General features: G+C 40.1%; 1 protein-coding gene across 15 annotated transcripts in view; it reads right to left on the bottom strand.

The window, feature by feature from the left end:
• The window catches only part of PCM1 (pericentriolar material 1), a 46,753-nt gene that overhangs the window by 2,111 nt on the left and 30,279 nt on the right, over window positions 1-14,363 (bottom strand). For 14 of the 15 annotated variants that reach the window (XM_028744692.2, XM_028744700.2, XM_028744698.2 and 11 more), the window contains 11 exons: window positions 12,273-12,445; window positions 12,060-12,182; window positions 10,641-10,761; window positions 10,276-10,416; window positions 8,767-8,900; window positions 8,197-8,331; window positions 5,760-5,957; window positions 4,423-4,482; window positions 3,309-3,444; window positions 1,141-1,298; window positions 435-510 (listed from right to left, as the gene is read on the bottom strand). In XM_028744692.2, the coding sequence (XP_028600525.2) occupies window positions 435-510; window positions 1,141-1,298; window positions 3,309-3,444; window positions 4,423-4,482; window positions 5,760-5,957; window positions 8,197-8,331; window positions 8,767-8,900; window positions 10,276-10,416; window positions 10,641-10,761; window positions 12,060-12,182; window positions 12,273-12,445 (1,455 nt within the window). The remainder of the gene's footprint in view (window positions 1-434; window positions 511-1,140; window positions 1,299-3,308; window positions 3,445-4,422; window positions 4,483-5,759; window positions 5,958-8,196; window positions 8,332-8,766; window positions 8,901-10,275; window positions 10,417-10,640; window positions 10,762-12,059; window positions 12,183-12,272; window positions 12,446-14,363) is intronic. The other variant, XM_028744699.2, reaches the window with a different exon arrangement.

The raw sequence follows: 14,363 nt of genomic DNA, 5'->3' as shown, positions 1-14,363 counted from the left end.
TTTAAAGGAGCTGAACCTAGCTTAGATCATGTGAACATTACTCAAGTTTCTCCCAAGGCAGGAACGCTACATCTTACAAGTATTGAGACTCCAGACATCTGCCCAGAATATGTAATCACCTTTGCTATCTGTTATAATTTATCTTCATCAGCACAAACTATTCATTAAGTTAGACCTTCTGAATAGAAGCAGGTTTTATATCTGTTGCAACAGCACTTGAGTGAAATACCATTAGTCAGCTTAAGAAAAGGCATTCCTTTTTTAATTATTTCACCTGTGAATTTCAGGCTTATCCTATCTTGGCAACAGTGGAATAAATCTTACAACATAGTATAGTTATGAACACGGCCACAGTAGTTTGAAATGTTCTCATTCCCCACATTTCTTTTTTCAACAATTGCAGATAAATCAGTTTCTCTTCAAAATCATTTTACCGTTATCAGTTCCAGATTTGTCCTCAGTAGGCAACATCTGGCAACCATTTGGACTCTCTGGTTTGGGTTGCAAAACCTGTGAGGAAATGATGTTTAAGCTGATCAAGACAGTAAAAACATGAGGGTTTAAATATTTGTAAGCAGATAAAGCTCCAGTGTTTTCTGCAATGACTTTTGTTGGCAAGTTAAGTTATCCAGTCTATAGGAATAAAATTTCTTGCACTTTAAAATCTAGAATTTTTTGAAATTAAATTGTTTCCCACTACATCCTGCTGAGTAAACATCCTCAAGCCATTCTATTTTGATTTTTTATATATACAGCTTTGATTAATTAATAAAGCCACCACCTTCTTTCCCATCTTTAGCCGATTTGGATTTCCAAGTTTCCCACCTTTAGACAAATGTACAAGTTTTGTGCATTCTTATCCAGTTAAGCAAGTTAATAAATCTTTCCAAAGTACAATAGACTGTTCAAATGGATTTTAACAACTATGTCATGAGCCAAGTTTTCCAAATGATATTCAGCAAACACTTCTATAGGTTTTTCTGGGAACTGATCACTGAGGCTATCAGAATGATGATAATGAAAGTAAGGAAAACTGATCAATCCCAACTTAGAAGCTCTTTATAAAACAAAACACCCCACATGTTGGTGTTTTGAATAAATACATCATTGAAATTCACTGTGCATCGTCAATCACAATACCTGCTCTTGTTCATTTTCAGCTGTAGTTTCATTGTTTGCTTGGAGGGAAGTCTGGACATCCACAGGTCCTTCTTCAAATTCATCTATTTCTTCGTCTTCGTTTTCATCTTCCCCACTTCCATAATTAGTTAAAGCCTGGGTTTCTGCTTTAGACAAACCTAAAGTGAAATTAAGTTTGAAACATATAGCAAAATGCAGTATGTGGGCATGCCTAGTGAAATTTTGGAGGATTTCTCTTTTGAATGAAAAGCGCTCCATGCCAGATCACAAATTGCTTTTGAGAGTCTGGTCCAGGGGTCAGCAAACTTACTGCGTCTCGGGCTGGTGTCTCCAGCGCCGATCACGTGGCAGGCCGGAGGGCGCGTGCCCATACACTATTTCCGGCGCACTTCCGGGTCAGAGGAGCACCGGAAATAGCTTGTGCGCATGTGCACGGGCCTCCTCTGACCCGGATGTGCACCGGAAATAACGCTTGCGCACAAGCTATTTCCAGTGCTCCTCCGACCCGGAAGTGGGCAGTTGCACAGCACAACGCCAGTAATAGCAGACGGCGGCAGCGGTTCTGCGGGCCAGATAAATGAGTCCCTCGGGCCTTATCTGGCCCGCGGACCTTAGTTTGGGGATCCCTGGTCTGGTCAGTTTCAAAATAGCTTTGGTGCACAGAACCAGTTCTGTAGGTCTTTGGATTCTGGTCATATTTTCTGCACCTCTTACCCCTAGAGACCAAATTGACCTAAATGCAACACAAAATCAGTCATGCTAAAGTCTACTGATTTCAATGGCTTAAGCAAGCTTAGCTCTGTACAGTGGTACCTCGGGTTACATATGCTTCAGGTTACAGACTCCGCTAACCTAGAAATAGTACCTCAGGTTAAGAACTTTGCTTCAGGATGAGTATAGAAATCATGCTCTGGCGGCGCGGCGGCAGCGGGAGGCCCCATTAGCTAAAGTGGTGCTTCAGGTTAAGAACAGTTTCAGGTTAAGAACGAACCTCCGGAACAAATTAAGTACGTAACCAGAGGTACCACTGTATTGGATTTAGGCTGCTGTGGTAATTGTAATAGAAAATATTTTTAGATGTGGAAAACAGAAAGTGAGGCAAGTTGTGCACTGTAGCTGGGACATTTAACAGCACAGTCCAATGTGTGTTTCCTCTGAAATAAGTCCTACTATATTCAGTGCAGCTTACTCCTAACATAAGCATCCACAGGAACCAAGCTAGTCATCCAAATGCCATCGAGGACCACAAAAGAAAAGGGAACCCGCCTGAGGCTCTTTCTATTTAGTCCAAGCTGCTTTTAAAACTGATGAGCAGCTTGCTTTACTTTCCATAGGAAGATACGGAAGTAAAAGGCTGCTGTGGACATCATTCCTTGTAATCCTTTTATTCTGGCCTGCAACAGCCCCTCTTCCTTCTTTTCTCTCTCCCATCCGCCCCTCCCTACAGCTGACGGCAACAACAGTGCCTAACTCCTGTTCTGCTCTCTTTCCTGACACACTCCCAAAAAGGGTCAAGGGAGAGAAATTCTTCTTCAGAGAGATGCATTCTGGGTGAGGTGGCCGAGAGGCTGTCTATACTACCACCATGATATTTCTTTGTCTTGGGGTTGGGAGTTTTGCAACTTAATATTTTGGGTGCTGCATTGGAGCAAAAACAGCACAGATGGTCTTCTAGCCACCTCCTGTAAATGCACTGCTGCGAGGAAGAACTCCCCTTCAGCTTTCTTAGAGCAAGGCAAAGCGGTGGCAGTGCAGAGTGCTCAGAAGTCTTGCGTCAGCAGGACGCTGCCGCCCATGTGAACCTGCTACAGGCCTCGGCCTGCAGAAATGCCAGAGAGCAGGGGACCCTGGGAGGCGGAGATCCAATTTTCTAGAAACACACAGCCTTACCTGCCTCCTGAGGCTACTGTCTCAGCTTGACTCACTAATAGGCCAGTCCAATAAGGAAATTTTTTTATCTGAAGACATGTTGCATTGGAAGACATACATCTGGTGACTTTGCCAAGCTGGTACTTTCCAGATGTTTGGGACTACAACTCTCATCAGTCCCATGCAGCTCAGATGGGAGTTTTCCCCAAACAACTGGAGGGTGATATAAAGTAATGGGTGATATAAAGCTACAACACTGTTGTGTGAAGCTGCTTATCAAAGCAATGAATACTGCTTACTTATGGATACTGGACAATTTTCACTCTCTTCTTCTTCCTGGTCAGAAGCATCTGATCTTGTACTTCTTGGGACTTCCCTGTTGTTGAATATTGCAGGTTCATGAGCTTGCTTAATAGTTTCAGTTTCATCTTTGTCCTAGACATAAAGAAAGTGAATCTTACCTGGAATGTCAAAGTTACAGCTTTCATATTTACAGTAGACATAAATGTGTGCACATCTCATATTGTTTACTGGACGGAGTAATGCTACAACACAATTTTCTAAGTCAAAAACACCACTAAGGAGAAGAAACCTGGACAAATAGATGTTTTGTGAACTCAAACACCTAAACTTTTGGAAGAGGTTGTGTAGCAGCCTCATGCCCTGTTTGTGAGCTTCGAAGGAGGCACTATGTGGGCTGTTAATGTTTAGAACCAATTTTCTTGCTGCTCCATGCCATTGAAAAGGAAAATAAACAGAGACCCAAATGTCATTTTCTGTTCATTGTGTATTATACACTGAGTGGGCCAATGCCTTAGGGGACACTATCAGTGATAGACAGTAAGTTGGACTGACAGAACTCTGCCAATTCACCACTGACTCTACATCCCCCAGACCCCACAAATCTGCTACAAACCTTCTGCTACAGCACAAGAGGTGGTGTTGGGGGGCAGCAGGGGAGGGGGGAGTAGAAAAAATTATAGCTACACCCCTTCCACCAGAGTAGACCCTCTGCTGGATCAATCCAATCCAAAGGACACTCCCAACTTTTAAAAGGTAGAGGGAGATATTTAATTTCCCTCTGCAGTCCCCAGTGGCATGCTTCCATAGTGTTTCCCAACCTTCTTGAGCAGATTTTTGGAGGAGACCACCACAGGGAGAAAGGAATTAGCGAAAAGTCAAACATCCCCTTTCCCACCAGCTGGAATATCCTTTGAGTGGAATTCTGTTCACGGAAAGTTAGGAGCATAATTTTTGCTGAATAATTCCTCCAACGATCTTGCTTCTCACTATTTGAGTGAAATGAAGGTGGCTAGAAAAATGATCATTTTTCAACAAATGATTAATATTGTATTTAGAAGGAGATTTGAAGGCAGGCCTTTCCCTTCCCAATTGTTTTAAAGAACGTCTTACTTTGTCTTCATCTATATCTTCATTAGATGAACAAGCTCCTCCTTCCAGTGCTCTTTTTGCCTAGACAGCAAAGAATGGAAAGTTTATTATTTTCTGTTCAAAATCAAGCAAAACAAGCAATCAGCTAGTCAAGAAAGAGATTAAATTAAGTCTAAGGAAACCAGTTTGGTTACTAGTAATGAAAGTGGCTGTTGCTTCTTTGTCCCAGTATACTTTGATGTAGGGCTTCCTGAACTTAGGTCTCCAACTGTTTTTGGACTACAATTCCCATCATCCCTGACCAATGGTCCTGCTAGCTAGGAATTATGGAAGTTGTAGTTCAACAACAGCTGGAGACCCAAGTTTGGGAAACTCTGCTTGATGCATCTGGCCAGCTTTTGCACTTGGAATGAATTAACCTAATCTGCAAGGCTATCCCAAATAAAAGATTACAACATACAGCAGTTAAGTCTTCTCCTATGCAGTCTGCCAAGAAAGCCTTTCTCTTTCTCACGCCCCACTTTTGGGCTTGATTTATCTTCTGAGCCCAAGCAAAAGGATTCGCTGAACTCACGGACCCAGGATTTTCAGTAGATTCTAAATAAAGTGTTATGATTGTTCCTATTTGGGTTTTAGCAATGCTGTGACATAGCAAACAATTAAAAGTGTGCAGCTCTGCTCTATCAAAGTGGATAATTTAAATATGGGTTTTTAATCAGAATGGAAGAGAATCAAAGTTTTTTATGGGTTTGTACTTTGTAAATATATTCCTGGTAATTTATTGTGTAGTTATGCAAGTTACGCTGACGATTCTTTTAACTTCTAATGTGAGGTTCAATTCACATTTTGATGTGAATAATTTGCAGGGCTTTTGGTAGCTAGGCCTTCAAACAATAAGCTCAGTCACCCTGCTTGGCACCAGACACTTCCCAGCTCCAAGGAGAGACAATGTTCCTTTGTGTTATGCCCAACACAAGTAGTCTTATAAAGTTTCAAGATAAAGGGATCAAACAAGAAATGTCCTTCCCCAATATCCATGAACAGCAAGTTTCCAGAGTACTTTCAACAGTTAAAAGATATGGCAAGTGACAATATAATTTAAAGGCTGAGTTACTACTCAACTATACATAAACGCCTAAGGAAAACTCAGTCATATTTGTACTGATACAAAAAGGCATGGCATACAATAAATTTTTCAACAATTTAAACGTCACCTCTAAGTAGCTATAGGTACAATTCAAACAAATTCTACTGTGGTAGGAAGCAGCACAGCTGACCCAATTTAGAAATTAAAAAAGAAATCTATATTGCACCGTTTCCTGGGGGGAAATCACTCCAATTTAAAATATGATAAAAACCTCTTTAGCATAGGACTGCATCATTCCATCTGCTTCCATTTTCCTTTTGCCTCTTTGCTTTACTGTCAGGCTGTTGTTGTCCAAGTCTTGCATGAGCTTAAAGAAGGCTAATTCATTGAACAAGACTTCAGAAATCTCCACAAGAAGATCCTCCCCACAATCCTTCAATTTTTTACCAGCAAATTTTGCCAGTGAATCCTGCCAAAAAAGAAAACATTTTAGTACGTTTACAGGTCACTCATCATCCCCCTAAAAAATAATAATCAGGGAGGCATATACAGGGTTTTTCAACTTTAACCTCACAACCACTATATATTGTACACCAATATATGTGTACTAGATTCCAGGGTTTCCAGGGTAGAATGAGGAACAGCAGAGACTGTGGTGTCCTTATGATATATGGTTTAGTTACACATATATACAACCTGAGCCTACAGTGGAGGGTCTCACAGCAGTAACACCCCCAGGAGGTCTTGCTTCTCCCAGCAGAAATAAAGCATGACTCTTTTCTCATCTCCCTAGCCTGCTTCCTTTTAGCTTCTGCTCCTCAGACAAAACTATGGCCTTTGTCTTTCTAATGGACAGTTGACTTGCAACACTATTAAGGGTAAGTCAGCTGAATCGCATTCCAACATTATAACAAGAAATCGGAAAGGAGGGAAGTGCTATGTTAATCTTGTTTTGTGAACTGTCCTGAGACCTCCGGGTATAGGGTGGTATATACATTTAATTAATAATAATAATAATAATAATAATAATAATAATAATAATAATAATGATGATGTATAGTTAGATAATGGTTCCAGTGATTGTTTTTGAAACTTGGCAATGTTGGAGAGGAAGGTGATCCATGCCACACTGATTAGCTTGAACTAACTTAGTCTTCTCCTACACTGCCAAGATTCAAAATCAATCAGAGGAGCAGAGGAGGCTTCCTGCTTCTGGCGGTGAGAAATGGCTGACTCCCACACAATCGGACCTCAGCTGTGCCGGTAATTCAGGGTTGATATGGGGGTAATTAGCCCTGGCAGACTCCCCAGGGTGGGGGAGGACTGTCTCGTAGACCCACAGATCGTCCCAGATTGTCAGCTGGCATAAAGGTGCAAGCGGCAGGACGCTGGGTCCCAGAGCACGGCACAGCTGGCACTCTCGGAAGTCAGTCTCACAAGCTGGAAATATCGGTTTGATAAAATACAGTGGCACCTCAGGTTAAGTAGTTAATTCGTTCCAGAGGTCCATTCTTAACCCGAAACTGTTCTTAACCTGAAGCACCACATTAGCTAATGGGGCCTCCTCCAGCGGCTGCGCCGCCGGAGCACGATTTCTGTTCTCATCCTGAAGCAAAGGTACTATTTCTGGGTTAGCGGAGTCTGTAACCTGAAGCGTATGTAACCTGAAGCGTATGTAACCCGAGGTGCCACTGTAACTAGATTTGGACAACAGACAGACATAGTCTGAACCGAAGAAGACTGAGAAAAAATCTGCAGAATTCCAGAGTCCCTGGTGTTTAAGCTTGGACTTAAAATATGAGAACAAGAAGGCAGATATGAAAATATTGGAGATATACTTCAGAGGTCCAGACTATGGGAAGCCCGGAAAAAAGTAATACTTAATAATTTGGATTGTAATTTGGATGTTTTTTTATTTTATTTTATTATTTTTAATTGGATTTGTTAATTGGATGTTTTTATTGGAAAACTAATAAAAATGATTTTTTAAAAAAAGATTCAAAATTAATCAGTGGAACCATTTTCTAACTATACACATCTAACTGAGCTACACACACATTTCTTGTTATAACAGCAGCATGTGATTCACCCACCTTACCCTTAACATAGGGCTCTGTAATACTGTAAATGTGTTAGTGTGCCAGCTTTTGGAAATCCAGTGAAGAGGGTACTATTGAACAAATTCTCCTGCATAAGCTTTACTGAAACAAGGGGCTGCAAGATAGCATGATGCTTCCTTTGTCAGTTCCCTATTTGAAGCAACATAAAAATAACCCCCCACAAAAGAGTTTTTAAAATTCAACTGCCATATATTAAAAGCAAAGACATACTTGAAATGTTCCAGGAATAAACTGCTACATTTTAACTCTTGCCATTTATTCAATTAGGTATCTCCTACAGGTTGTATTTTCCAGACTTTAGAACTGAGTTGCTCAAGAATTTAAGGTGCAGCAACTCTTATATTACTTTTCGGCTAAGGCTGGGGAGGGCGGGATATAAATAATTTTTTTTATTATTATTATTATTTTCAAAAATCTGTAGCTCAAGCTCTGTGCAGCCAACTGACTCAGTGGCAAAACCGTATTATAGAAGAATATTCACACCAAAATGGTAAGCCAAACTAAACACATCATAGCTTTCTCATAATTATAGTGATTGTGGAAATGAAGCTTAAAGGTGGTTAATTAAAGGAAAACACATATACGAACCTGCAAAATGCTACGAAGTTGCTTATGAAAGATCTTCACAAATTCTTTGCTTTCATCGTTTTGTTGAGTAAGGGTTAAGACCATACGCCTTACTGAGGTCAAGAGCTGAGAAGAACATACTTCATCCATGTGTTCCTGGCAAGAGTTGAAAAGCAGATCATTCTTAATGAAAACATATACAAAGACAAATATCCTTCTTTGAGAGGTCTTATTTTTCTTCACAGAAAAGGTGAGTGACATGAATGGCAAGTATGCCAACTGATTTCCCAGAACAGCAATGCAGAAATTTGCTTACAGCTAAGGGACCGTAAGGCAGCTTACCAGTACATGCATGATAAAGAGTTCAGAGCATGTAAATAAAATATTAACTGCTCTATCACCAAACTCTGCACAAAGGCAGGACTACAGCTATTCAAAACTCTGCACTCCTTGGAAGAAAACTTTTATTGTTGGAGAAGAGAACAAGGTAAAGGCCTCTGATTCTATCGATCAAGTCAAAAGGAAAAACCTATAGCTTTCTGTAAAGATGGCTTCAGAGAGAGCTCTGTTTACTGATATAATTTTGATTACCCTCAGAAATGGGATAACCTCTTTCATAATAGCTTTGATTTGCCGGTCAAGCTGCTGGGTATCTATTCGAGGACAAGGAACAGCAGGCGCTTCAGTAGACTGTGCTGCACAATGGCTTTCAGCTGTATCTGAACCTTTAAAGAGAGAAAAATATATATTCAAATCAATGTTCTTTTCATAAAGCTGCCGTTTCAATACAGGTCACAAACTCTGGCACTTTGATTATATAAAGACTACAAATTTATGCCAAATAAGCTGAACACTGACATTCTACAGGGACTGCTCCCTGCTAAAGATGGACAGGATTGCAGCCTGAATCACAGAGTCTTAAAAGTGCCATGAATTTCCAGACCTATGGGAAAAGATTATTCCCTTCCCACAGCTTATTCACTTCTACATCTTTTATTCCAGGATGTGAACTACAGTGGAAGGATATTAAGTGGACCAGGAATTGGGAGACAAAGGTTTAAATCAGTGTTACCTTGGGTCACATACTGTCTCTCAGACTAAGCTACATCACAGGGTTGATGTAAGGATACCATGAGGAATAGGAGACTTGCCACCATGAGCAACTTGGGGGAAAGGTGGACTGGATAAAAATATAATAAAAATTAAGCCTCCCTTCAGCCTGTCTCTGATTTTAAATGGGGGGGGGGGAGGTTTGGAATCATGAAAAAACCTCAATGTTTAAGAAAAAATGAATCCACAGACCACACTACAATTTGAGCCAAACAACAAAAAGCACCAGCTCCTTAAAGACTAATACATCTTTATGGCATAATTGATGGGGGATAAAGTTCACTTCATCAGATGCATCATTCTTAATCCACAAAGGCTTACAGAAGAATACAACTGCAAGCATCAAAGTGCTCCTTGACTATTGTTTCATTTCTGCTGTGAGCCATGGCTAGTTGGCAACCCCTCTGATTGAAAACAAGGATGCTGAGACTGCCCATCAAGGAAACCCTACTAGGCCAATACTGAGATTTAATAACAACAGATTGGAATAGGAACCTCCCATGTAGGGCTGCCTAGAAGGGAAGTCCGATCAGTCACATGGTTTTTCTGTTTAGAGAAACACACTAGGGACCTCTGTGCCACAGCTATACTTTTGGATTAGGATGTACTGCAGGGACCTGGCTGGCAGAAATGTTTGCAGAACTCCTCTGAGTTTAAGTACCAATATGTATGTGGAACAAGAAAGAGTGTGTGTAATTTGAGATTTGGAAGGGGTGTGTGTGTGTTAAAAATTGCTTGACGTTCTCCTCGCAAGGGATGTGCCCCAGTAGCCTTGGCGGACCAGCCTCTAGGGAGCTTGAGCATATTATCATACTACACAAAATGCTTATAAACCACTGTCAAACATTTATATGCCCAGCGAACAGTGTTAAGCTACTTGACGAAGCTCCATTTCTCTGCACGGAGACTGCCTGGTAGGATTGTGTTTGTTCTTTCAAAAAAGTGCAGGACAAAACCGTGATAAATGAATAAACAAATGCAAAAACGTACCTTCCAATTTAGAAGCAGAAGCATTATGGGGATTACTACAGCATCCATCCTCAGAGTCAACGTTACTTTCAACTGCCATTTTCTTTCGTCCATATTCTCTCATCCGAGCCAGTGCCTGATCTAAATGAATCACAGTGTTGCCTGTATTTTGGCAACAAAACCTTTTACAATATGTATTAAAGTTTTTGGAAATCAAACATTATTATGTGTAGATTAAATATAAAAACTGCAAGAAGAAAGCATCGTTATTTTTATGCGTAAGAAGTGCATCAGTGAAGGACTGATTCACAGAAAACAGTTGCGGCAATTTAACAAGGTACTTGAGTTACTGCTGTATATTGTTCAACTGCTAGGTTTATGCTTACCCAGCTCATCAGTAGCAAAGGGTTCAAAATTTGAAGAAGTAGACATAGTGCTGCCATTGTCTGCATCGTGTTGTTCACATTCTCTACAGGCTCCTTCGTCAAAGTTCTTTTCAAATGTCTCCTTCAAAATATGGAAACAACAAGTTGGCAACTGTTCTTCTACAAATAACTAACCACTCTCAAACGCTCATGTTTTCATAAATTGTCACCCAGGATCTTAAATTAAGAATTCAGATCACCTTGAAGTGTTTGCATCAGGGGCTAATTCTTGGGCTAAAAAATTCATGTACATGGTTTAAAGCTTAATTAGAAAAAAAGGGGGGTTAATTGATAAATTCTTCTGAGTATGTTCATCAAATAAAGGGCTCATCCTTCCAAGCTAGAAAACATGTTGCAGGTGTTACCTGTTGTCAATTTCTATAAGTAGTTCCTTAGACAGTAATCGTTTACACTTAAAAAACGACCCTCAACTGACAAAAAGGTGAATTTGAAATATGCAACTGCAGACCTAACTTAACTCCTCTTAAAGCGGATCAGTATAAAGATCTTCAGCTAGTTGAACCTCCAAAGAACAAAGTCATTTTTAAAAATAAAAAAACCCCACCACTTGACAGTTTGAGAACAACAACTTGTTCTTAACACAACACAACAGAGATAACATTTTTGTGAATTATGTTGAATGAGGAGTAATAGGAAACAAAAGGAGAAGAAGAGAAAGCTGAGGAATATTTGCTTTTATTTTAAAGGAAAACTCAGGGGAAAATAAATGGAGTAAAAAGCGAGTAAAGGCAATCATGAGAAAGGATAAAAGCTGGAAGAAATCAACTGTCCATGGGGCAAGGTAGGGGAAAAACTGGAGATGGGAGTCATGACTAGTATGGTACAGTTGGTCCTGCCTGCCCTAGGTAGAGATAGACTGTTAATCTGTTGTTGCCTTGCCCACCTGGGGAAAGGCCAAGCCCAGGCCACATCCCTTGAAAGTAATTCCCACTGTTCAATGTGGCATATTCCCTAAAATGCATGTTTAGGATTGCAGCCTTAGCAAAGTACAGAGAGCTCAGAATTAAGAGATCATACAAAAGGACTATGATAAGGTTGAAAAATGCTATGTGGAAAGACATTGAACTGGCCAGAGATCACCTCTCCTCCAGGAAAGACCAACTGTCAACAAAAAAAATTTAGGGGACATAATCACTTTACACAATTGCTTAAAAGAAACAAGCTTTACCTCTGCATTTCTCTCTTACTTTTGCACAATTCCCATTTGAAGTTGTATCATAATAAATATTTTCACATCAAAGTCTAATGGCTCAAATCCATACATATTTTATTATCAAATGTATTTATGCCAAAATCTAAAAGCCATTTAAAAAAGGTTGGATTTTATATTAAAATACCCAAAGTTTTCAAAACCCTTACATCATCAGTCGTTGCAAGGCTTTCACTGGGAGTAAGTTCTGAATTTGATCCTGTCCAACCTGCAGAGTTCAGTGGTTTGGGACACTCTCCTTTTGCATTTTCTTCATGTCTGGTCACTATATCCTATACAATACAACAGTTTCGTTAATGATTGCATTAAGAAAATGTTTGCTTAACAAAGCAAGTCCAAAAATCATGGTTTTATTAAGGTACCTGTAAAGCATACAACGCTCTCTGTCTCAAATAGTCTGAATTGAGCATCTGGAGCTCATGAAAAAGCTCAATCAGAAAATGAGGGCGAGATTCATTTTGAGATATCAAAGTGGCTACTTCAGAGTAAATGGTGTCTCGCAAAGCTTCGAACATAGAAAGATCACTGCCTGTTTCTGTAGAAAGAAAAAGAATGGATTAAGTACCATTATTATTCTCCATTGACATTTCTCTCCTGTTACAGCATGCAAGTTTTGAGAAGGACGTGCCTTATGGATGGGATGCAACTCCTCCATGAGTGGATGGAAAGTGGTTTTGCTCATGCAAGGAGTGGTATTTTCTTCTAGCAGCAGATCCTTGTGCCTTAACTGCTCTTAAAGAGCCTCCCTATATTAGAAGGGGCTGCTGCTATAAACAGGCAGCGGAAAAGACCCTGGGCACAAGGTAGTACTGCACACAATAGTTACAGTCCTTGTCATTGTGTACTTCTTTTACAGGTGCAAATGAACTGCTGCATATTGTATTTTATAGAGCTAAACAAGTATCTACTGAATGTTTGCCCTGCGAAAGGGAACTAAATACAACAAAACGTAATTGACATAATAATTAATACAATGCATTGCAACAATGAATTCACTTGAAACCCCACACAATTACTGTCACACTGCTACAAAGCTATATTTGGTGACAATGTGTTCACTGAGGTTCGGTTTTAGATCTATTTTGTTTTCAAATGCATCCTAAGCATAGTTGATGTAGCACATCTTGCTGTTGGGTCATTAGTTAAGTGTAAGTCAAGGATGACTTTTCAAAACATCAGCTGTGTGAGTGTAACACTCATGGTCACAGGATACTTTAAAAGTATGGCTGGGATCCAAAACAACTCTTGGACCTCATGCAGCTAGTTGTGAGGTTCTTTGGATTCTGGCCTAACAAATCTATCTTGTTTCGCTGTCCACTTCATGCACCTAATGAAGCTATTGCAGCTCATGCCAAAATACACTTGGTATCAGATGACCCTTGTATTTGCTGCTTAAGTAGTTGAATACATTTAAGTATAGTAAAATCCAATTTTGAGTTTCAGCAACCACAATGTACTATTTACTTTTGGGCAAAAGTAAACATGTAGAACTTAGGAAGCTGCATATACCAAGTCAAATCATTAGTCCTTCCAGCTCAGTCTTTTCCAGCCCTAACTGGAAATGCCAAAGATTGAAGCTGGAACCTTTAAGATGCAAAGCACATGCTCTACCACTGAGCTATAGATCTTTTGGCTTAGGGTTAAGGGCGAGTAATAAATAAATATCAATCTTTTATCTAAAAGGACAGATGGCATTTCACACCCCTTTTCTACTTCTTCCCAATTTTTCTCTTATTTGAGACCAATGGGCACTGCCAGCTCTGATCTGCCAGCAGGGCACACCTTTGAAATGTTCACCTCAGCATAAATGGTGACATGACAGCTGGATTTTCAAGACCTCATCTACTCACGTGAGAGATTAAGCGTCTACAGTAGACATAGCAATACTTTCATTTTCCTAGAAGAAACCAAGTGATGCTACCTGTCCATGCTTTATGGTCCAACAGCAGCTCAAACAGCAGATTGTAGAAATATTTTCATGTACTGTACCTCAACTATTTCAAAACACGAACAGGTACTTCTGGATCCACTGGTGGTGCAGAGAGCCCCTTCCTGAAGAGGGATAGCTAACTTCTGCTGTCTATGCTCTTAGATGGTGGGAAGAGGTGGCCTTCATTATATATCTTTAGGCTCCAGGCAAAAATGTGTCTCTTCAACCAGGCCTTTAGCTGATTAATATGCTCTTTTAAATGTGGGGGTTATGTGTTTGTTTTTGCTTTATGTATTTAAATAGATAAATAAATAAGATTTAGGAATACACTCTGCTTAGTTTCAACCATAAGAGATAGCAGGGCAAAACTTTGCCCGAAAGTCATATCCTCTGACACAGAAATCCTAAGTTCCAGGATAGTCAATATGGTGTCCTTCATATTTTTGGACTCCAACTCCCATTAGCCTCTTCTAGCATGACCAGAAATGATGGCAACTGTATTCCCAAACATTTGGAGGGCACC

This window comes from Podarcis muralis, chromosome 9 (assembly GCF_964188315.1).
Source record: "Podarcis muralis chromosome 9, rPodMur119.hap1.1, whole genome shotgun sequence".
Taxonomy (NCBI): domain Eukaryota; kingdom Metazoa; phylum Chordata; class Lepidosauria; order Squamata; family Lacertidae; genus Podarcis; species Podarcis muralis.
Note: the sequence above shows the minus strand (reverse complement) of the source record. Positions and strands in the feature narration are given on the sequence as shown.